The 26,094-nt window shown below is 42.3% G+C and overlaps 1 protein-coding gene across 1 annotated transcript in view; it reads right to left on the bottom strand.

Annotated features, from left to right (window-relative positions):
* Positions 1-26,094, bottom strand: part of LOC126481722 (pancreas transcription factor 1 subunit alpha) — a 63,370-nt gene that overhangs the window by 31,318 nt on the left and 5,958 nt on the right. The window contains exon 2 of the mRNA XM_050105674.1: positions 13,936-14,110. Within this exon, the coding sequence (XP_049961631.1) occupies positions 13,936-14,110 (175 nt within the window). The remainder of the gene's footprint in view (positions 1-13,935; positions 14,111-26,094) is intronic.

The raw sequence follows: 26,094 nt of genomic DNA on the forward strand, positions 1-26,094 counted from the left end.
CACGGTTGCCAGGTATCACATTTAGGTGCGATTGTCCCGAATTCCCAGTTGAAAAATCGATTCCCGTTTAAACCGTTCGGTATCGGTAAAAATCCCGGTCACACAAAAATGGTCAATACTTCATATAATATTATGGTCTCCACTTGAAACTGTTCGTTGTGATTTTAAAATTGAGAAGCAGTCTTGTAAAAGATACTTAAATTTTAAGTTCTGCTTTTAATTTTAGTCAGAGAGCTAAGCTGGCAAACTTGATTCAACAGCCGTTGTTTACCAGTAGCGAGTCAGAAGTGTTTAATGGTTCTCTTGAAGAACAACTGTGTAGTGCTGTGCAATTTCCGTTATCTATGACATCCTCGGTTGTCAGTAAAGATGATCGTATCAGATGATCCAAAAGAGAAGCGGCCAGTTACTTGCAACTTGATTTAGACTGTTTTGACAAATGACTTGACTTTGAAAAGAGCGTGTACAAAGCTTTCAAACCATTTTCGTTAACAGATAAACAGCGTTCAATTTCAGAATTCAAGGAAATGACTTCTCCATATGAACATCGTGCAGACGAGGATTTGATATTCGAAGAATGTGTGCAATCAAACATATTTCTCAAGAAAGAAGAGGAGAATTTTTTAAAGATGAAGTCAGATGATAAGTGAATGAAATATTTTCGTCGTTGTGACACTGTGGAAACCTGTTCAGAGTTGTCTGTTTCGTGTTTTCTATACTTCACTCCAATGCGTCTAAGGGAAACCATTCGTCAGTGGTTACATTAGAAGCTAAACTAATGGTGAATATGGATTACTCATTAACGTGCTTTCGTTGTTTTCTCGATGGGGAAGAATGGAAGGTCGTACTGAGGACCGGGTGCAAATATCAACTGAATAAAAAGATGTCCTTTGTTACAGTGTATTTTGAATTTTAGGCCTGAGTGTGATTTGTCTAAATTTCGTGAGAAATCCCAATGTAGTACAGAAAAAAACGTGGTAATACTCTTACAGACTAACAATCCTATCTCATTTTGGAATTTCATTTTCTACCTTCTTCAGTGTTCGATTTCAGTGACAGAGTGGAAGGTCCGCTGTAAGAAACCATCATGTTAGGTGGCAGCTAGCAAGAGAAATCCGCAATTGCTTCGTGCAATCCGTCGAGGCCCAGGATTCTGTGGAGTCCCATCTTCCGCAAGAAGGATGAATCACACCATCCTTTGAGTCCTTCCGGGTTTACATTGAAGAAGAGATTCTTTGCACACCCTCTTAATATAAATTCAATGCTAAAAGCTGGCACACAGAAAAACGGAAATTTTTTTAGGTAGACATGAAATCCGGACCTTAGCCCTTCAAGAGACACGATATATAAATGAGAATGTGAGATAGACAAAAGAATATAAATCTTTAACGGTAAACCTGCAATCAAATTTATGAAAGGAACGACAGTACTAGACAGAGCCTTTTATGTTAATAAAACAATAGTTTATGATATTACCCAATACAGATTCAGGCGAAAAAGATTATTTCTTTTCACAATGAAATGAAGAAACAAAAAGTATACATTTATTAACTGCCATCCGCCAATAAATGAAGTTATCAGGAAGAATCCTAGTAAAACCAAAGGACTCTGGAGTCTTCTGGACGATGAAATATCCAAAATCCCAAAATCAAATATTATTATATACCTAGATGATTTTAACGCGCAAACAGGCGTTAACATTCATTTTTATTTTTTTATGGTGCAAGTTGTACAAAAATATTATTCGTCATAGTTACGTTAACATGGCTCTTAAAGCAGTATTCTGTCTGAGTCAGTCGAGTGGATAAATTTCAATACATTGTGTTCATAAAACTTTTGTTTTGGGCAGTTTTTCCAGAACGGATATCCACCCAGAATTTGTGCGGGATTTGTTCTCGAGTGTTCAGGAATGTGTGAGTTAACCTTTTCGTGATCTATTAATTATAATATCACACATTATTATAAAAACTGGTTTTATTCTTTTGGAATGGATACCTAGTGAGGCCATGTTGCTGAATTTCGAATGTTGTTCATAGCTTTATAATTATTTTACGATGCACGTAAGTGTTCCCCTGGACTCAAGGAGGAATAGTTGGTTCCATTTTTTTATTCCTGCTCGCGTCCAGCGAAACGTATGCGTCCCATTTAAAAGGACTTTTCTACTAGGGATTAGACTCTGTAAAAAGAAGGAAGTAAGTACGATTATTATGTCAAACAAATTCCAGAATAATAAATCGGTTACAGTTTTGTCAACTGCTCACCACGCGAAAGGTATAAGATTTGTCACAAGAAAAAACAAAGCCGCTACAACCAACTCTGCCTCCACAGTTGTGATGGGAACCGGCGGAAAGAAAGATACGCTACTAGCAGTAGATGGTTGTTGGCATTAACTTTCTTATATTCTTTTGGGCTCCGCCATAGCAAACAGTTTCATCATGTAGAACTGTAATAACGGAGTAAAATGTGAACAATTTACTTTTCGCTTGCTTTTGTGAGGCACATGTCAGTTGGAAGAAATATAAAGACACGGCGGAAACAAGCATTCGTCACAAAAACAAACCACGAGTTTTTGGAGTTTTTCGTTTCATATCAAATGAATAGAAACAAAACAAGAGTAATGGAATGTAGTCGATTGATGAGATGCTCAGGGAATTAGATCAGGAAACGAGACACTTAAAGTAGTAGACGAGTTTTGTTATTTGGGCAAAAAAATAACTGATGATGGTCGAACTCGAGAGGATGTAAAATCTAGACTGGCAATGGCAAGAAAAGCGTTTCTGAAGAAAAGAATTGTTAATATTGAGTATAGACTTAACGTTAGGAACTCCTTCCTGAAAGTATTTGTATGGAGTGCAGCCATGTGTTGAAGTGAAACATGGATGATTGGATGACGAATACTTTAGGAAAAAAGAGAATGGAAGGTTTTGAAATGTTGTGCTACGGAAGAAGATTAGATGGGTAGATAATTTAACTAATGAGGAGTTACTGAACGGAATCAGGGAGCAAAGAAATTCGTGGCACAACCTGACTAGAAGAAGAGACTGGTTTTCAGGACATATTCTGTGACATCAAGGTAACACTAATTCAGTACTGGAAGGAAGTGTGGGGGTAAAAATCGTAGAGGGAGACCAAAAGATGAATGCACTAAGCAGATTCAGAAGGATGTAGGTTGCAGTAGGTACTGGGAGATGAAGGGGCTTGCACAGGATAGAGTAGCGTGGAGTGCTGCATCAAACCAGTCTCTCGACTGAAGACCACAACAACAACAACAGCATCAAATCATGGGAAATAAAACAACATTACAGCACCGAATAAAATATACGAATGTAAAAATTTTGCCACAAATATTAAAAAAAGACGTAAATAGAAATTATCTACATGCACTGGCCATAACGCTACACTATTAAATGAATTTCAAAGTGTTATATCGATAAATATGTCCACAGATCTGTATTTTAGTAGCAAATAGTGTAAAAAAGACAAAAAAATACCTTTACAGAGCTTATCTATTGCAGACGGGAAAAAATTACATAAAACCGTCAAAATAGAAGGTGCACAATGCACAATTGAAACAATGAAGCGATATCTCGCGCATTAGGTGCCAAATAACGAGCCTGTTGTCTTCAAACAGTTGATATATTCGACGATAGACCGCAGTCCCACACAGACATGGAACTTTCATATCCCTTTGAACCCAAGGAAATAAATATGTAAATATGTAGGACACATATGTCCCACTGATCACGAAATGGTTAACTCAAGCGAGGCTACGTGACCCCTGAAGATGAGCTACCGTCGGTCGTCTAACAACTACAACCGAAGAAGAAAACGTCTAAAACAGGAACAACATGGAATCCGAATGTCGCCGATTAAAGATTTACAGCGTAGATAACGCTATCGCCAAATCAGAAGCAAGGGAACACTTAAGTTTTACCGTTTAGGAAACTGTGAGAAACTTCTGGTGCCTTAGTCCCAAGAACATGCACTTTATATACACTTCTGTAATAAGACTTATGACAATTCCTGAGGCTTCAGTACGATGGAATAACGTAGAACAAAAGGTGTGTGGGGCGGCGGGTGGATTAATTGTAATGTATAATGTGTAGAATGTAATGTAGAGAAGATGAATTTCCCGGTCGATTAGCACCATATGTGGGGCGGCGGGTGGAATATTTGTTATTAAACGTTTTGTATTTATGCTGTTGTTTGCCATTCTCAACACTGGCTCTCTAACTACAATATTGGCAACCAGAAAGTGATTAGCAGAACGTGAAGCCTGTAATTAGAATTCCTAGCGCCCACTTCATCTGAGAAATACACTTATAGCTACAGCTTATAGCTCTGAGGAATTAGGAGATTGTCTAGGATTCATAATCAAAAACGATTCTCTCTAAAATGTTCACGATATTCTGAAAGTCACAGACCAAAAAGGAATCCACACAATCCAACTACCAGAGCAGTTCAGAGTCTAATGCGCTGATGCAACTATAACTGTTCAAATTAAAGGTTTAAGTGAATGCTCGCCATAATTTGATGATAATGTTCATCAAACGCCACGCTAAATAATGGTAGAATGTCTGTCCCGTGGCGGCACGTGAAAATACGACATACGCAAACTGAAGATAGATCATTAAAGTCATACCAGAATCAACACTTCACTCGAAAACGATTTCATGGTTACGCGTATCCCGAGTAACTTATTACGGCATCCGAGGCTGTTTATAGCAATGATACCGATGCGACGCGACTCCCGACACAGATGGTGCGCTAATCAGAGAGAGAGCTGGGGCCTTTTTTTTCTCGCGCAGCGTTCTTATATATAAAGCTGCGGTGCGGACGGCTAAGGGAACGCCTGATTAAATCCGCTCTCCCGACTAGCCGCTTGGCTAGTACTGTACCACTTTAAGTTATTGAATAAATCATTGCTTCCTTTGCTGATGGCCGATGAAGCTCTCAATTTAAAGGTGCAATCAGCACACAGGTAAGTAATCATAATAAAATATCTGACGTGGCTAAGCCAAATATTTTGGGCGATAGAAATAATTTAATTACACTACACGCAGTAGACGAGCTCTGAACTTGCCCTTTGGAGATACGCTATCTCTATAGTTTTATAGTTATTCAGTTGAAACTTCTCATATCTTTATGACTATAGCGGATCTCCCTTCTACTTAAATTTAAACATCCTAGCCTTATTTATTCGCCTACTTAATCTATCTTGCTTCCTTAATTTCTAAGACAAAAACCAGGAAATCATGAATTTCAACTAAAATTTTAATTTGTGAGATCCAGAATACTGTTTCTACTAAATTATTATGAAAAGGGAATCTAAATATAAATTTTTAAGTTTCTAGCTCTTTTCTGTTGCGCCAATGATTTTTACAGAAAAACATCCAAATTTCTAAAATGGTTAAAGTTATTGAACTGATATCCAACACATCTTGATTTTGTATTACTCCTGAGATGCTAGAAACGTTTCAGGTTATTTACTTGATTTTTAAAGTATTGCACAACATTTATGACGTCAGAGCTAGTTACAGCGGACTGGCTGGCACACAATGGAAAGACTGATGTGAATTTTATACGGCGTGAGTAGGCTGCTTCCCTACAGGTGGTTGCTAAGGACCTCGAGAAGGTGCAGAGATTGGCCTACATAGACGTAATAGGCGATATTAGCAGTACGCCCACTGCTGAGATGGAGACCATGCTGGACATGCATCCATTACATATTTGGGCTAGAATGCAGGCAACAACAGATCATACATATTATAAACCGGAAATATCCACACTCCCGCACTAATAGAATGAATGTAAGTACAGGAATGATCGTAGAAATGCAGGCGGACTGCACAATGACATCCAGCTGCTTCAATAAATCTTTCTGTTTAACAAATGCTAGAAGCATCGTAGCATCTACATTCATTTAGACAGTCGAGCAGCTCTGAAATCTCCAATAGCCCCTGCAACGAGCTCAAAGATCGTTGCAGAATGCCATGAACCTCTTATGATGGTAGAGGAAACCAACAGAGGTATTTGCTGTGCGCCCCTGGTCACTCATGTGTTCACAGTAACGACAAGCTGATGGGCTGGCCAGGCCAGGGGCGATGACTCCATGTGTTGGACCGGAACCTGTCTTGATTATCACTAAGGCCATGGTTACAGTATCAGCACCTACCCGCCGACTCGTCTGCAACAGCTTGCACATCGGCGTTTCGCGGGTAGTCTAGCTTCAGGTGTCGTCCGCAACCGATCAGGCGTTCGTCATTCCCGTGTGCACGTGTATCACTCGCACACGCAGATACTGTACTGATTAATTCTAAAGTACGTTGCTGGATCAGGGGGCAGCCTGCAGAACATTCGACTTAATCTTAAAAACGAAACAAACAAGCTAATGGTGCCCAAATCATGTTTAAAGAGAAGTTGTGTAATCCTGGGCTGCCCTCCTCCCCCCCCCCCCCCTCCTCTCTCTTTACCCATCATTTCCTCCTATCCTCGCTCTCTCTGCAGATCACCTCCTTTTCCCCCCCCTCTCTGTTCATTTCCTCACCCCTCTTACCCATACCCCTGGCCTTCAGCCTTGTTCAATGTTATTGCAAACGAAACCTTCCTTGGAAATTGAAGTCGCTTAAAATAAATGGGTAAAACAGTTTGAGTCATTGATATACGGGGTATGAGAGAGAGACCTCTCCATCTGGTGAAACTCTGAGGGTAGCAGCTTCAATTAGAGTGTTTCGCAAAGATTTAATCTGTGAATGGGTAGGATTAGAAAGTTTTGGACGGATCGGATTCCGTAGCGGTATTCTAATCATAAGCCGCAAATATACGAGGGTTGGAACTTTAATAGTGGCAACTATCTATTTACAGCTCATACAAAGTAGATACGTGTTTCAAAGTTTTACTGAGCTTCTAAGTAGTCACCAGCATTGTGTATAACCCGTTGCCAGCGATGTGGAAGTTGTAAGATATTCTCAACAGTGCCAGTTGTGTTGACAGTTCGAGCGGCGCGGTCTATTGCCTGACGAATTTGTAGCAGTTCTGAAGCGAATGCCGTGAAGTGTTTCCTTCAGTTTAGAAATCGTGTTGAACTTACGAGGCCTTAAGTCAGGGGAGTGCAGTAGGTGGTACAGCACTTAGCAGCCCCATCAGTCAAACAAATCAGTAACAGCTTGGACTGTACGTGCTTGAGCATTGTCCTGCAAAATGATGGTCAGGTCATGCAGAAAGTGTCATCACTTCTGTCTATAAGATGGTCGTAGGATTTGTTCCAAAACTGAAAAGCACAGAGGCAGAAGTGACGACACTTTCTGCAGGACCTGACCATCATTTTGCAGGGCAGTGCTCAAGTACGTCCAGTGCAAACTGTTAGTGATTTGTTTGACTGATGGGGCTGTTAAGTGCTATACCACGTACTGCACTCCCCTGACTTAAGCCCTCGTGAGTTCAACTCGATTTCTAAACTGAAGGAAACACTTCTCGGCATTCGCCTCAGAACTGCTACAAATTCGCCGGGCAATAGACTGCGCCGCTCGAACTGTCAACACAACTGGCACTGCTAAGAGTATCCCACGACTTCCACATCGCTGGGAACGGGTTATACAGAATTGGTAACTACTCTGAAGTCAGTAAAACTTTGAAACACGTATCTGTTCTGTACGAGCTGTAAATAAATAGTTTCACTATTAAAGTTCCAACTCTCGTACCTTTTCTGTTCCCTTTAAAACCAAAAACAAGGAATAGAAAACAAGACACTGTTATGCATACAATTTTTTCTTTGAAATTACAAATAAAGAGAAAGAATATATATGTGACAAAACAATTTGTCTAATGGTTTACATGCTTAGGTGTCGTGGCTGAAAGTGACTGCAAGAAAGATAATGGAACTGCACATGTTCACACCACGACGCAGCATTTTCTTTCTCACAGTCGGTGTTAATACGAACTTGCACATCATCACGTGTAGCCTATTCACTCAGAAGGTTTATCAGCGTGTCGTGTAAAAATTTAAAATAAAACCGTCAAGAAATTTTCGAGATTTTTGGTAACATTTCCCCTTTAAGCATTATATAAATATTTATACATGATGTATGTGTTAAAAATATATAGCCTTCGTCCGTCCGAATGTTCATTCGACTATAGGGTAAAAATTTGAAGTACATCGGTCAAAAACTTTTCCAGATTTCTGATAACAACTTTTCCCGTTTAAATATTAGATATTTATATTACAAGTACAATGAGATGACAAAAGTGATGGGATAGCGATGTAGACATATAAAGGTGGCGGTAGTACCATGAGAACAGTTTATAAAAGGGCGGTACATTAGCGCAGCAGACATTTGTACCCGGGTGATTAGTGTGAAAACGTTTCCGACGTAATTGTAGCAGCATGACGGGAGTGAACAGGTTTGAATGACAGAGTTAGACGCTTGGACTTTCTATTTCGGAAATCGTTAGGGTATTCAGTATTCCGAGATCTACAGTGTCGAGTGTGTGCTGCGACAAATTTCAGGCATTACCTCTCAACACGCACAAGCCAGTGGCCGGCGACGTTCACTCGACGACCGAGAGCAGCGGCGTTTTGCGTAGAGTTGCCTGTGTTAACAGATAATGCAACATCGCGTGAAACAACAGCAGAGATCAATGTGGGACGCACGAGGAACGTATTCGTTAGGACAGTGTGCAACAACAACAACAACGCTGTACTATTGTACATATAAATATTATGTTTTTTTTTCTCTTCTGAATTTTCGATAAATTAGTGTAATCGATGTTCTGATTTCATTTTTTTTTGTTTCATGCCATTATGTTAAAGAAACTGTAAACAATTTTCGATGTGAATATTAATGTTTATGTCAAATTTCAAGCAATATTATAACAGAATTCAAATGTAAGAAACATTGAAACTATTGTAAGATGTTAAAATTGTAATTTTGCGTCTGGTCCATACATAGTGTAAGTAGGCTGTTTAGGTTTTTTTATTGGTAACGCCACCTCTGTATGAAAATCACTGGCTGTGCTGTGTGCAGTCTGTGGCTGCTTTGCATTGTTGTAATACTCGCCATTGTAGTGTTAGGCAGCTGGCTGTGAACAGCGCGTAGCGTTGCGCAGTTGGAGGTGAGCCGCCAGCAGTGGTGGATGTAGGGAGAGAGATGGCGGAGTTTTGAAATTTGTCATGAACTGCTATATTTATATATGATGGTATCAAGGTAAATACATTGTTTGTTCTCTAAAAAAAAAAAAAAAAAAAATATGTAACGTCCCCTTTGAACAATTATACAAGACTGTGCTTAAACTGACACACAATATTTTGTTAGCGCAACGCAATCTGACTTTCAAAATTCCCTACAAAAGAATGGCCCTGACTAACATTAAACTATACCTTTCACAAATCACTTACCTCACAAAAATCTTCGCTGCTCAAGCTACTGCAATACAGCGAGCGCCACTACTGCCAGCTAAATAAAAGATTCAAACTATGGAAGGCGCTAACTACTGATAGGGATAGTTAGCAAATGAAAGATATTAATAGAGAACAAACAATGTATTTACCTTGATATCATCATATATAAATATAGCAGTTCATGACAAATTTCAAAACTCCGCCATCTCTCTCCCCACATCCACCACTGCTGGCGGCTCACCTCCAACTGCGCAACGCTACGCGCTGTTCACAGCCAGCTGCCTAACACTACAATGGCGAGTATTACAACAATGCAAAGCAGCCACAGACTGCACACAGCACAGCCAGTGATTTTCATACAGAGGTGGCGTTACCAATAAAAAAACCTAAACAGCCTACTTACAATAGGCAATGTATTAGGATATGTAAAATGCAAAACCTCGGGTGAATACCCTGTCTGTAGGGGAGCGGTAAAAGGTGGATGGCACACGGGCGCTGCACGGGATAACGGGCTCAGCAGTAGTAGTTGGAGTTTGGCATTCGTCTGAGCAACACGTCCTGGATCGAGGAGGCTCTCCTGGAAGACGTAGTTTCATTGAGCCTCGGATATGCCGTTCCGACGCCTATACAGCATGGCAAAATTCCATAGGCACTAAATGAAAAAGTATTGCGACGCTAAGAAGAAGTAAAGTGCCGATACGACAAGAGCCATTGCTGTGGTTGTATGTGTGCTCTGTGCCTCGCCATCTCGCCGCGCGCCAACTGCCGCATCGATACGAACAGCTTGAACTTTTTAATACTGTATTCGTACGGACCAGTGTTACTTTTATTCCATACTGTTCAATAACAACTTAAATTTTACCAGAACTGTCCTATCATTTAATTATCCTCACAACTAACCTAGACAGGGTCCTTTCCAAATGTTGTGCAATCCGAGTGTCCCGAAATGAAGAATTAAAGTTTATGTTAATAATAATTACCTGCAGACCTAGCTATGTTAGAATGATGTTTAAAGAACTTTTTTGTTAATGAACTAATAGACGAATAACAAAGGTCTGACAAAGTTGGAAGATAATTTTGATATTGATTTAGTAATGAAGCTTAATTATTTCGAGACAGATATAATGGTATTTAAATGAGCAGGAAATAAGACAAAAAGAGTAGTAAATCATATATTGGAAATCTTGAGGGCATAATGATTTCAGTAATTAATTGTTTTAATACAGTGAACAGTTTCAGGGTTCCCCCCCCCCCCCCTTTTTTTATTCATTTGAATTCTGAAGTGGTCTAAACTGATTTGACCAGCAAAGTCAAAGCCAAAATAGAAACCAAAATTTATCAGTGTTTTACCTTTATTAAAATTGACATTGTGTGAGTGTGTTTCGAAAGTGCTATTTCTAGGGTAACCTATCCCCGATTTTAATCAGATCAATAGGCAGTACGAAGTTTTGTAGTAAACATTATAGTGTAATGTTATGTATTTATGGTTTATCCATATTAGTACAGAAAGTGAAATTATCAGTTCAGTAGATTTTCTGGTTCTAAAATTTACCATATTATGCAGTGTTATTACGTGTGGTTTTGCATGAACGTACATCAACTTGTACGGGGAAGAAACTCAGTTAATGCCTAATTAGGCTGGCGACCGTATCATTAACAAATTGGTAGCATCTTCTGTGTTGTTTCTTGTCCGTCCTGACGTGTAGTTGCATTTCGGACTTGCTTGACGTATCATTGTTATTACAGAGTGGGTGTAAGTCTGATTTGCCTCCATTCAGGTACACGCGGTCAATTTCTATACAAAAATCCTTTCTCATAAGGTGAAGCCCGTCAACTTACCATAGTACAGGCTTTAAGGAGTATCGTGTGCCCCGAAAGCGCAGCGTTACAAGTGCGGCGAAATGTGGCGTTAATGGTCTATGGCAGCGGATGTGCGACGCGAGTGCCTTTGCTATCAGCACGAGATCCCCTGCGGCGCTCCTTCTGTACTCGTGACCATGTCGGTTGGATCCTAAACAACTGAAGAACCGTGGCTTGGTCAGATAAGTCCCGATTCTAAGAGCTGATGGTAGGGTGGTAGTGTGGCGCAGGTCCCACGAAGGCTTGGACCCAAGTTGTCATCAAGGCACTGTGCAAGCTGTTGGTGGCTCCACAATGGTGCGAGCTGTGTTTACATGGAATGCACTGGGTCCTTTGGTCAAACTGAACCGCTCATTGACTGGAAATGATTATGTTCGGCTTCTTGGAGACCATTTGCAGCCGTCCATTGACTTCATGTTCCCGAACAACGATGAAACTTTTATGGCTGACAATTCGCCATGTCAAGAGGCCACAACTGTTCGCGTTTCGTTTGAAGAAAATGCTGGACAGTTTGGGTGAATGATTCGGCCACCCAGATCGCCTGACATGAATCCCATCGAACATTTGTGGGACGTAATCGAGAGGTCAGTTCGTGCTCAAACTCCTACACCGGCAACGTTTTCTCAATTATGGACGGCCATAGAGGAAGCATGGATCATCATTTCTGTGGGGGACTTTGGCACTTTCAGCGACTTGTTGAGTCCATTCCACGTCCAGCTGCTGCAGTACGCCGGACAAAAGGAGGTCCGACACAGTATTAGCCGGTGTCCCACGAGTTTAGTCGCCTCATTGTATGTAGCCTTCTTCCGTTCGAATTTTCATTAGAGTATCGTGTAAAAATTTGAGGGAAGTTGATCAAGAGATTTTCGAGGTTTATGGTAACAACTTTTCCCGTTTATATGTCACATATGTACTTATGTATAAGACGTATATGGAAAATGTATTACTCATGTTCATTAGAGTATCGTGTTCATTAGAGTATCGTGTAAATCGACCAAAAACTTTTCGACGTCTTCGGTTGCAACATTCCCCGTTTATATACCACACGTATATTTATATATCTTGTGTGTATTGAAAAATATACCGCCTACGTCTGTCTGAACGTCCATTAGAGGATCGTGTAAAAATTTAAAGTATCGGTCAAGAACGTTTCGAGATTTCTGGTAACAATGGTTCCAGTTTATATGTTACATACGTACTTATACATCACAGATATTTAAAAAATCTACAAACTATGTCCGTCCCAATTTTCATTAAAGTCAAGTGTAAAAATATGGAGTAAATATATAAATTGCTTTTCGAGATTTATGGTAACAACGTTAAAGAAAGACTTGTCTTTATATAGTAGCATAAATTAAGGGGATCCGGACATGTTTAAACGTACTAACATTGCTACTCTTTTATCAAAATTATCTGTTCAAACCAAGTGAAAATTGAAACTTGCGTAAGATGTCATAATTTCTTCAAAGCGTATTACTTATTTAACTGTAGCGTTATTATTTCGCTAGAAATCCATAGAAAAGTACGTGACATAAAAAAACCAGCATTTAAAAAATATATAAATATTTGTCACAATCGCCATAATTCTAATGACGTAATTAATTTCTGCACCAAGTTTCACTGAAAAACACAATAAGATAACTTCCTGAAATCATGCGTCTACTTCAAAACACCTCAAACACGTAAACAGAGCGCTGAAGAAACTGTTACGTACACTCGCTTAGCACCAGGGTGACCAATTCGATGAACAGTGGCCAAAGACAAAGGAAGTCTGCTGCAGCCGGGATAAAACAGCTGAACTGACAGCAGACAGAAGGGAGCCTGTCACTGTTTGGTAAATGTTTTCTCTTTCCGATCAATACGCGCCAAACAAAACAGAAAAGATAAGTATTCATGTTCTGAAAGGATCAGGCTACAGCTTAACACAATAAAAAGATTCGTTGCTTCGACGGATTATCACCTCCTGGATCCCTTAATACTAACAGTGTCTGTGCATCTAGTAAACTTAAGTAATCAATTACCTTGCATACCTGTTATGGCGAGTATCAGTAATTCAGTCCGAGTGAATGTAATATTCAGTGAACTCTGGGAACAGCGAAGATTTTACGTTTTTTCTAAGATTAAATTTTAGAGATGTTATAATCATTTCATTAGAAACGTACCAGGTTTCCACCACTTTTAATAGCTTTTTTTGGATAAAATTCTACTTCAATTTGAAAGATCAATTGTTTTACTAATCAATTTTTATATGATCTTTGTTCATGGCTGATATAAGGCATATTAGGGACTTTCTTGTTACGTTAATAATCCAAAGAATACGAAAACACTGAGATGACTCAGTGAGAGGTGCGTGGAGGACGTCAGAAAACTTGCTGGAGCAACTAGGATGAGTGTAGCTGAAAACAAAAATCGTGTAAAGTCTACGGGCGGTCCTTATCCAGTGGTGCAGATGAAATAGATGACATACCGTACCACCAGTACAGGTGGAGAAACTAGAGGGATGCTCTCTATTTGGTTGTATGAAATATTATGTAATTTTTATTGTGCAAAAGCAGCTACGTTTCGCACAGAGAGCTGACAAGCGAAGGCAGTGGTAGCAGCAGCAGCAGCAGCAGCAGCAGAGCGACAGAAGCGATATTCTGAGGGCGAGAAGTGCTCCTCACTTTTTGCCGCCTGACCTCAACATGCGCTTGCGCTCCCGGATGTTGGCGGCGTGCCGCTGGATGCGGTACGGGCTGCCGCCGCCACCCCCGCCGCCCCCGCCCGCCGCCGGGTAGAAGCCGCTGCCGCCGCCGCCGCCCGCGGAGGCCGAAGAAGGACCGCCGGGGTCGTCGCCGGTGCCCTCGTCCGCTCCTGCGGGACACCACACACTCTGCTCAGAGCGGTCTACCACACACTCTGCTGTAGCTGTACATCCACGCACACTTCCGCTACAGCACAGGGCAGAAATCGTGGAAGTTACGTGGTGTGCGAAACTTAGGGACGAATGTAACTTTCACAAATGGTTCACTATGGGACTTAACATCTATGGTCATCAGTCCCCTAGAACTTAGAACTACTTAAACCTAACTAACCTAAGGACATCACACAACACCCAGTCATCATAACTTTCACACGATGTACGTAATGCGAGGGACAATCAAACAATTTAAAATCCAAAACATTAAGATAGTCTACATGACTGAAAGTCCAAATCCGCATTAGCTGTTTACTGTACGTAATTTGAAGGACAATCAAACAATTTAAAATCTAAGACGTTACAATAGTCTATATGACTGAAAGCCCAAATCCGCATTAGCTGTTTACTATGATTTTCCCTTTTTGACGACCAGTTTCATACCCTGGACGTATATCTTCAGATCATATTTGCATATACACAGAGTCGCCAAAGAAACTGGTATAGGCATGCGTATTCAAATACAGAGATATGTAAACAGGCAGAATACGGTGCTGCTATCGGCAACTACTATATCAGACAACAAGTGTCCGGCGCAGCAGTTAGATCGGCTACTGTTGCTATAATGGCAGGTTATCAAGATTTGAGTGAGTTTGAACGTGGTGTTATAGTCGACGCACGAGCGATGGGACTCAGCACCTCCGAGGTAGTGATGCAGTGGGGATTTTCCCGTACGACCATTTCACGAGTGTACCGTGAGTATCAGGAATCCAGTAAAACATCAAATCTTCAACATCGCTGCGGCCGGAAAAAGATCCTGCAAGAATGGGACAGACGACCACTGAAGAGAATCGTTCAACGTGACAGAAGTGCAGCCCTTCCGCAAACTGCTGCAGATTTCAATGCTGGGCCATCAACAAGTGTCAGTGTGCGAACCATTCAACGAACGTAATTCATATGGGCTTTCTGAGATGAAGGCCCACTCGTGTATCCTTGATGATTGCATGACGAAAAGCCTAACGTCTCACCTAGGCCCTTCAACACCGACGTCGGACGAGTCTCGTTTCAACTGTATCGAGCAGAAGGACATATACGGGTATGGAGACAACTTCATGAATCCATGGACCCTGCATGTCAATAGGGGACTGTTCAAGCTGGTGGAGGCTCTGTAATGGTGTGAGGCCTGTGAAGTTGGAGTGATATCGGACCCATGATACATCTAGATACGTCTCTGACAGGTGACACATTAGTAAGCATCCTGCCTGATCACCTGCATCCATTCATGTCCATTATGCATTCCGACGAACTTGGGTAATTCCAGCAGGACAATACGACACCCCACATGTCCAGAATTGCTACAGAGTGGCTACAGGAACACGATTCTGAGTTAAAATACTTCCCTGGTTACCAAACTCCCAGACTTGAACATTGTTGAGTGTATCTGGGATCCCTTGCAACGTGCTGTCCAGAAGAGCTCTCCACCCCCTCGTAATCTTACGGATTTATGGACAGACCTGCAGGATTCATGGAGTCATTTCCCTCCAGCACTACTCCAGACATTAGTCGAGTCCATGCGATGTCGTGTTGCCGCACTTCTGCCTGCGTACGGGGGCCCTACGCGATATTTGGCAGGCGTACCAGTTTCCTTGGATCTTCAGTGTACTTACAGATACAGTAATATTTACATGTGCTTAACTTTATTTTACGTTCGTGAAATTTTTCGGAGCGAAGTAAATTTTGCCGCTTATCTCTCGGGCAGAGGGGTAAGTAGTGCAGGATTTGACAGACGGAAAGTTTGACTGTCTTTCAGATATGTGAACTCAGGGCCGTGCGCGACTCTTACCGACCTTCTGCTTTGGTACAAATTTCGACACGGAAGTGATATGGATTCTTGAATTAGATAGACAGTGATGTAAAGCGATACTTAACTGTAATTGTAGCGAGGACTATGAAATTAAATTGAGGTTATTGTAACATAACGCAATGAGTAGAAGAAAAATTACATTTAAGACAGTTAGCAAACTTTTGTGATCGTCTATATAAGTGCAATTACTGGTATTAATCAGTTAATCATGCGCTCACACATACAACACAACAACACTTCGTCAGCCAATGGCATTGGCACAGTTCTCGTGTCACTGAGGGTGGCAGCAATCTGAAACGCAGAACAATCAACACGAACTGTTCAGAATGGTACCTACTATCAATTATTAGTACTTGGGGGCTTCTATTGTGGGGTCATAACATACCAAATTTATGTAGGTTACCAACCGAAGAGGGGAAACGGAAAACATTCTGAACGCCAGTTTTGCACAAAACTCGTTTCCAGTGCCGTTGTGCTCTCGGTACTCTTTCCATGCAAATAGACTCGTTCCAAGTGTCGTATCATGGAGAAAGTGTTTCAGACATTGATTTTTGGTGGCACCAAGCAGTAGAACCCAAATGCCACGCGTCAAGGCTACCTCCATTTAGCCCGGAATGCTTTAAAAAGATAACACACAAGTTTCTGGTGAGTGGGCACCGTTTTCTGACCTACGACAGATATTTGGCAAATATAGAGAAAAGAAGAAATGTAAACAAGACCTTTGTTGCTAAAGATTTACACAAGACTGTTGAATCAGCTATATCTATGTATCCTTTCCCTGTAATTCCAGTGCAGACAACTGACTTGTTTGATTTTAAAGGTGCTGCTGAAGCACTGTTGCCAACGCAGACGTATAGATCTCCCAATGCAATATGATCAAAGCGTTCCGTGCTCATCTATCTCAAATAGCTATATAAAAATCCTTGCTCTGGAACAGAAGAATGCAAAAATGTCAACGTATTTAAAAGAGGAAAGGCCGTGGCAGATGTATGCCATGTCGTAGTTCATCTGAAAGAACAGCCATGTTTATTAGTTGCAAAACAGAGAGAAAAATGTTAACATTTCTTCCTCAGCACAGGGAATTTTAAGGTAAACTTTGCAATATATGATCCCAAGAATGAGGTCGTTTAAGAAACGGAAGTCGATACTGAGAGAGTTCTTCCTGAATTTAATTATGTTATTCTTTTGTGAAAATCATAAAAGAAATGTGAGCCGCGCGGGGTAACAGCGCGGTCTCGGGCGTCTTGTCACGGTTCGCGCAGCTCCTCCCGTCGGGGTTCGAGGCTTCCCTCGGTCATGGGTGTGTGTGTTGTCCTTAGCGTAAGTAGTGTGTAAGCTTAGGGACCGATGACCTCAGTAGTTTGGTCCCTTAGGATCTTACCACAAATTTCCAAAAGAAATGTGAAACGCTTTTTGTTGACTACAGTTCTAGTAGTTAAAATACTACTGCTATATTCCTGTACTCGTATTACCAGAAATAAAACCTAGTGCCTGTGTATGAATACCGTTTGAAACCAAAACCTGATTAAAAAGTTCTTAATAAATTATTCATTTTCTAATTTGCAGTTCAAAAAAAATGGTTCAAATGGCTCTGAGCACTATGGGACTTAACATCTGTGGTCATCAGTCCCCTAGAACTTAGAACTACCTAAACCTAACTAACCTAAGGACATCACACACATCCATGCCCGAGGCAGGATTCGAACCTGCGACCGTAGCGGTCGTGCGGTTCCAAGACTGTAGGGCCTAGAACTGCTCGGCCACTCCAGCCGGCTCAAAGGAATGGAATGAAGGGTAGAGCCACGGGTCGTAACACATGTGAAATGTAACGTCCACTGTTCAAAGTGTCGTCAGTGCGAAGTAGAGGTGACCGAGACGTGTAACCAATGGCACTCCATACAATCACGCCAGGTGATACGCCAGTGTGGCGATGACGAATACACGGTTCCAATGTGCGTTGACCAAGATGTCGCCAAACACGGATGCGACCATCATGATGCTGTAAACAGAACCTGGATTCATCCGAAAAAATGACGTTTTGCCATTCGTGAACCCAAGTTCGTCGTTGAGTACACCATTGCAGGCGCTCCTGTCTGTGATTCAGCGTCAAGGGTAACAGCAGCCACGGTCACCGAGCAGATAGTCCATGCTACTGCAAACGTCGTCGATCTGTTCGTGCAGATGGTTGTTGTCTTGCAAACGTCCAGATCTCTTGACTCAGGGATCGAGACGTGGCTGCACGATCCGTTACAGCCATGCGGATATGACGCCTGTCATCTCGACTACTAGTGATACGAGGCCGTTGGGATCCATCACGACTTTCCGTATTACCCCCCTGAATCCACCGATTCCATATTCTGCTAACAGTCGTCGGATCTCGACCAACGCGAGCAGCAATGTCGCGATACGATTAACCGCAATCGCGATAGGCTACAACCCGACCTTTATCAAAGTCGGAAACGTGATGGTACGCATTTCTCCTCCTTACACACGGCATCACAACAACGTTTCACCAGGCAACGCCGGTCAACTGGTGTTTGTGTATGAGAAGTCGGTTGTAAAATTTCCTCATGTCAGCACGTTGTAGGTGTCGCCACCGGCGCCAACCTTGTGTGAATGCCCTGGAAAGCTAATCATTTGCATATCACAGCATCTTCTTCCCGTCGGTTAAATTTCGCGTCTGTAGCACGTCATCTTCGTTGTGTGGCAATTTTAATGGACAGTAGTGTATCACGTCTCCACGTCTGGCGATCTTACTGCGCTGTTTCCTTACAACTGACTGGCGCTCACACGACACTTCACTGCCGTAACGTACGTCGGCGTTTGGGGGGAGGGGGGGTCACGTTACCGCCTAGTACCGTTTCTACCTTATCTACAGCACTAGAAAGCGACAAGTATGCTATTTGGGGGGGGGGGGGGGGGGAATAGCTTGTATTTTGTACGGTGAGCGTAGCAAGGCTTCCAAACACATTACATCAGTAATAACGGGATCCCCCCTCGTGGGTGTCGAGTTACTCGGAACAGTGCGCCTGCAGTTTGCAGCTGCGACTGGCAGTCTGTGTCGCTGGCGGGCCGCATCTGCCGCGCGTGCTGCGGGTAGCAGCAGAGCGAGGGGAAGCGTGGCGTGGGCGGCACCTGCCACCTGCTACCTGCCGCTGTAAGGCGATACCAGGCAGTGGGGGCAGCCGGCGCCCGGATGACGTCACTCCTTTGTCAGCCATAGTCACTAAAGTGCTGTAGAAAACGTTAACAGACGTAATGACACGAACGTTATTAAAAATATCGTAAATGTGTGTCACTATAATACGGATGTGCTACTCACAATTTTTCCCATTCTTTATTGTAAATATGATAAACATGTCTTACTCTATAAATCTTTAAATATCACACTGAAGAGCCAAGGAATCTGGTACATCTGCCTAACAGCGTGTAGCCCCCTCCACCCCCCTCCCCCGGGAGCACGCAGAAGGACTCTACTAATGTCTAAAGTAGTGCTGGAGGGAACTGACTCCATGAATCCTGCCGGGCTGTCCATAAATCCGTAAGAGTACGAGGGGGTGGAGATCTCTTCTGAACAGCACGTTGCAAGGCATCCCAGATATGCTCAATAATGTTCATGTCAGGGGAGTTTGGCGGACAGTGAAAGTTTTTAAACTCAGACGAGTATTCCTGGAGCAACTCTCTAGCAATTTTGAACGTGTGGGCTGTCGCATTCTCCCGCTGGAACTGCCCAAGTCTGTCGAAACGCACAATGGACATGAATGGATGCAGACAGGATGCTTACCTACATGTCATCCGCCAGAGTCGTATCCAAACTCCACACGCCCTGCACCATTACAGAGCCTCCACCTACGTGAAAAATCCCCTGCTGGCATGCAGGGTCCATGGATTCATGAGGTGTCTCCATACGTCCATCCGCTCGACATGAAATGGTTCAAATGCCTCTAAACACAATGGGACTTAACATCTGAGGTCATCAGTCCCCTAGAACTTAGAACTACTTAAACCTAACTAACCTAAGGACATCACACACATCCATGCCCGAGGCAGTATTCGAACCTGCGAACGTAGCAGCATCGCGGTTCCAGATTGAAGCACCTAGAACCGCTCGGCAACAGCGGCCGGCCCCAATCGATATGAAACGAGACTCGCCCGTACAAGTAACATGTTTCCAGTCATCAAAAATCCAATGCCGGCGTTGACGGGCCCAGGCGGGGCGTACAACTTTGTGATGTGCAGTCATCAAGGGTACACGAATGGGCCTCTGGCTCCGAAAGCCCTTATCGATGATGTACGGTTGAATGGTTTGCACGCTGACACTTGTTGATGAGCCAGCAGTGAAATCCGCATCAATTTGCGGAAGGGTTGCACTTCTGTCACGTTGAACGATTCTCTTCACTCGCCAGAACAAAAACAAAGATGTGCTGACGCCTGGCGTGACTCAATTGCAACGTAGAACGCGGATAATTCTCTTCTGTCAAAAATCATCAAGGATGGCGAGACTCGGTGTTATCAATACGAATCTACCAGAAAACGACAAAGTGCAGAAATTCACATGAAGGGTCAACACCTTGACGACATAACCGGCGTTCAAGCCAGTGTGAGGCGTGAGCTGAACACCATCCTACAGAAGGACTTTTCTGACGGTTTCACCTGCTCGTATGAACGTTCTGTGCGCTGTACCCACGTTATGTCCGATTAAGTAGAACACATGAAGCATTAAACGCACCATCTTAATTTTTCTCAATTTTTTATTACTTCAGCCTCGAAATTTTTTGGACTGACGGGGATTATTCGCCCTACGCGAGGGCTGTGGTGAGACGAAGTACCTCGCGCACAGCCGTCTCAATGTTAATGTCGTAAATAGGTCAATGTTGATTGTTCAGGCCATAGTGTTGGCAACAACTGACGTCCATTCAATCTGCTGCGACCTGTCCTGGCGCTGGTGCAGTGTGGTCGCTGCATGACATGTCCACCGTCAGACCGTTCAATGAGATGGTAAGAAGAAAATGCGCTGTGCTCGTTCACAGCATAAGTAACGAAGTCCTTTTACATCTACATCTATATTTACGTCTGTACTTCGTAAGCCACTGTGGCCGAGGGTACATCTTACTAATATAATAGATTTTCTTTCTTATACCAGTCAAGTATTTCGCTTATGTTGTTGATGTCGACGAACTGTGTAACTATGCTCTGTTTTTTACATGAGTAAATATTCTTTGGGCTGTAATTATAATATGAACTGAAAATATTATTCTGTATCTAACATGCCGCAAAACGACGTGGCACGGACTCTACTAACGTCTGAAGCAGTGCTGGAGGCAACTGACACCATGAATCCTGCAGGGCTGTCCATAAATCCGCAAGAGTATGACGGGGTGGAGATCTCTTTTCAACAACACGTTGCAAGGCATCCCAGATATGCTCAATAATGTTCATATCTGGTGACTTTGGTGCCCAGCGGAAGCGTTTAAACTCAGAAGAGCGTTCCTGGAACCACTCTGTAGCAGTTCTGGATGTATGGGGTGTCGCATTGTCCTGCTGGAATTGCCCAAGTCAGTCGCATGCACAACGGACATGATGCTTACGTACATGCCACCTGTCAGAGTCGTATCTAGACGTATCAGGGATCCCATATCACTCCAAGTCCACACTCCCCTCACCACTACAGAGCGCCCACCAGCTTGAACAGTCCGCTGTTCACATGCAGGGATTCCTGATATTCGCTGCATACTCGTAAAATGGTCGTATGGGAAAATCCCCACTTCAACGCTACCTCGGAGATGCTGTTTCCCATCGCTCGTGCGCCTACTATAACACCACGTTCAAACTCAGTTAAGGGGCTCCGGAAAGGCTCAAAATCATGAAAAGTTAATTTTTTACTTTTTTGCGTTTTCTGAATCTGCAGACTATTACCTTTTAATAGATATATAATTTATTCAATTTCGAAGACTACAACTATTTCTAAATTTTTTTTGAAATGTGTTCTACATGGGCGTGACCCACTGTGGCGCTGTTAAACTGCTGTCAAATGGTGTTATTATTAACGTCCGTGTTCATCAGGTACATTTTAGTGATTTGAGATAAAGTATGTGTTGTGGCTAACCTGTGATGGTTCAATATATATCGCTGGTGTGATTGTCGATTGTTTCAAACTGTGTAAGATGTATTCATTGTAGTGAAGTTGGTCTGGAACTCTCCATAATAAAGCACGTAGGACTTGCTAGTGACATACAACTGAAATGTGATAAGTGTTCATACATGACCACCTTTTGGAACAGTGTTGCAGTAACTGCAACTGAAGAAAATGGTAGCAAAATCTACGAACACAACAACGAGCGATGCTTGCTTTAGACAAGGAACGCCTTCGGGCTGCAGACAGGGCTGTAAAGAGTCTAGAAATACAAGCAAGAGTAAACAGGAGGAGGAACAAGAGGAAGCTGGAGGTGGAGTTTGCAGAGGATGAAGATAATCCATCCTATGGACCTGGAATGCACTAAAAAGTTAATCCAATCTTTGTCGCTCGATTCCCAAAACTTTTATTTTCTCATACTAATTACATGTTTTCTAAGGATCTTCCAAACATATTTGTTTCAAACTTTCAGTAAATGTTACACAGTACCTTCTGCATAATTTAACACAGCCTTTTCCCAAAAAACTGTATATTTTTGAATATATAAATAAAAAATTGCAAAAAAATGTTGTGAATTTTCATTACAATTGAAAAAAAATCATCTTTAATAAGTGAACTAAAATTTTGTAAAATCCCTGTGTTAAGTTGTAGCCCATATTCCAATAAATAATCTGTAAAAAGTTCAACTTCCTACCTCAAATACTTTGTGAGGAAAGATGTAATTTATAAGCGTTATTTTAACATTGCAAGTATAGGGCGTTCCGGAGCCCCTTAACTCTTCATAACCTGCCATTGTAGTAGCAGTAACCGACCTACCAACTGCGCCAGACACTTTTTGTCTTATATGGGCGTTGCCGACCGCAGCGCCGTATTCTGCCTGTTTACATACCTCTGTATTTGAATATGCAGGCCTATGCCAGTTTCTTAGGCACTTCAGTGAATAATGTCCCTGGTGCCGTGTGTCGCGGCTTGAGGCACGCGTGTACGTGCAGCGTGCAGGACTCGCCCCCGAGTCGTCGCCGAACCTGTGTTGTACCGCAGAATGGCATCAGCCCTGGTCTGGTAATATGTTTTCGAAGAGGCGTAGCAATGAAGTACTTTGCTATATTCGCTTTAAAAGATTAAAGATTTGCTTGCCATTTCTACGTAGTGAGATCCAGTTAGAGATATATTTTATCTATGTAAAATTTCGCCAAGACAAAGGAGTTCCTGTTACCGAAACAAGAGAATGTGAATAGCCGTGTTGGCAAGAAGACGCTCAGGTGTTGCAGACGCAATGTGTAGAGTTTTTTATTGTGAAGCATTTTGGTGACGAATTAGGGCTTGGTCTGTGAGGAATTTCGGAAGTGGTTAGCCAGAGACCCTTTTGGTTGTACTTCGCTATGTGAATACGACGTGAAGGCTGTCAAATAGTAGTTTTGTACGCCGTAGTATTACGTAAATGGAGCTTGTTGCTTTGTTAAACACGAAGGTTGTTAAAAGATTACGGTCATGAATGTGAATAGCGTGGAATACGGAAGTTTAATAAGTGAGAATTTCTTATAAGAACTGTGAACTGTGGTAACTTGATGCTGCAGTGTATCGAACTATGATTTTTCTTCACGGACGAGTTAAGAAGAGATTAAAATTTAAAGCAATGGACCGAAGTTTAAATAGACAGAAGCGGACCGACTGTACGGCCCATTCGCACATTTTGTCCGTTGTTTGTGTGGAATAAAATAAATTTGGACGCTCTGATGAAATAAACTTGGAACGGGAGTGTACTGTTAACTTTATTAACCGTCTATTCTAGCGTCCGTCCCGTGGCTGTTGAGACTTTCAGCACATCGCAAACTGTCGAACAGTGAACTTAAAGCGTGAAATCCATAACGCCGAGTTTTAATTCGTTTTTAAACATGGGAGGTACGACGTTACCAAGATCGTCCATTTTGTCTCGATGCAGCGGCGGTCGCAGCTTTTATTGCAACATCAGCGATGCTACGTCATCCCAAGCTATGTATTCTCTGACATCTCTCTCCTCTTTGACGAAACTCAGCAGCAGCTTTTGGGAACTTTATACGTAAATATGTATTTACGGAATGAAGTTGATAGATGCTAAAGCAGAATTAAAGCTAGTAAAAGAGTAAAAAGGTTATCACTTTCGAGAAAAACTGATTTGTAGTTAAAGATAAAAAATAACTCATCTACTGAGGAAGGTTACGTGACATGTCGAGAGCGAGGTATCTGGTTGACAGCTGGGCAACAGCATTCGACAACCACTGAAACTGAGTAGCATGCAGTATCGTTAATTATTTCATGCCGATATCTAAAACAGAGACGAAAATTGCTACTATTTATCAAGAGGTTTTGAAGTGACAGATATTGAAAGTCGTACAGAATTACTTCCGGCAACCGACTGCTGTCACTAAGGGCCGGCTACTGTGGCTGAGCGGTTCTAGGCGCTTCAGTCCGGAACCGCACTGCTGCTGCGGTCGCAGGTTCGAATCCTGCCTCGGGTATGGATGTGTGTGATGTTCACAGGTTAGTCAGGTTTAAATAGTTCTAAGTCTAGGGGACTGACGACCTCAGATTTTACGTCTCATAGCGCTCAGAGCCATTTGAACCATTTTGCTGTCACTAATCTTTATTTTTCTGTTACGTTAGAACTGTGGCACATCGTGTACTATGGCTGAGAGAAAGCATACGTGTTCTATGTGCTATTTACGCTCAACTCGGACAGATTAGGAATTGAATACAGCATTGTGGAAGAAAATCTGTTTAGTGGAGAACAATGGCAGCCACTAGGAGTATGCAGAGCTATAGTCTCTGTATGTGTCCTCACACTTCATATCTTATTTTCATCATCACTACGTGAGATACAGTATACGACGGCGGCTGTATAGTCCGTAATGGCTGCAAAGTCTTCTTCAAATACAGATACTCTAAATAAACCGAACAGGGTTTCGTGATAGCTACGTCGTATTTCTTTGAAGGATCCCCTCTTAAATTTGCCGAGCACTTCTGTTACACTTCCGTTACTATCTTAGTACCTTGCCATTGAATTGATTCCATACATGTTGCTATTTCTGTCTAATGAGGTTATTACTCTTTTTTCTAATGTTATCTTACATTTATTCACATTCAAAGCGCCTGCCATTCTTTACACCAAGTGAAAAATTTTTTTATGTTTTCCTGAGATTTCTTACGGTCGCCCAGCGACGTCACCTTCCTGTAAACATCATCAAAGCCAGCGAACAATGTTGTACTGCTACTAATCTTGTCTGATTAATCGTTTGTGTATTGAAAACATTAGAGGTCCCATTAGCTTCGTTGGGGCGCGCCCGATATCACTTTCGTTTTTGTTCAACATTCGCCTTTCAGCATAAGGTGCTGGATTCTGTTAGACAAACATTCATGAATCCAATCGCATATTTGCGAAGTTATTCTGTGTAGTTGTATGTTAGTTCGTAGTCGACCATGTTGTACAGTGTGGAACGTCTTTCGAAAATCTAGGAAGACGGAATCCAACTACTCTCCCTCATCTAATGTCTGAAAATGTTGAGTATGAGAAAGCAGACTGTATGTCACGCGAGCGGTCTCTGTGACAAACATCACCTGTCTCAGTGTCAAGCCAGTTTTACTCTTTATGACCAAAATCGTCTACTCGTTGCTAGTGAGCGTCATGCGCTTGCGCGTAAATCAGCCGATCACCCGCCAACCACATCGCGAATGGATCGGTCGCGTCAGTGATCAATAGACTGTGACGTGTGTGGAGTTCTGACATCTTGAGTATGCTGCTGACTGCGCATGCTCAGAAATGGTAGACTGTGGCTTCGTTTGCTAATATAGGAAGCTAACCTATTCTTGCCGACTCCACCACCTGTCGAAGTAATGGATTTTGTGCCTTCTTGTTGTTGGCTATGTTTTCGTGACACATTGCGATGGTTGCTCACGGCTTGGTATTT

This window comes from Schistocerca serialis, chromosome 5 (assembly GCF_023864345.2).
Source record: "Schistocerca serialis cubense isolate TAMUIC-IGC-003099 chromosome 5, iqSchSeri2.2, whole genome shotgun sequence".
Lineage (NCBI taxonomy): Eukaryota > Metazoa > Arthropoda > Insecta > Orthoptera > Acrididae > Schistocerca > Schistocerca serialis.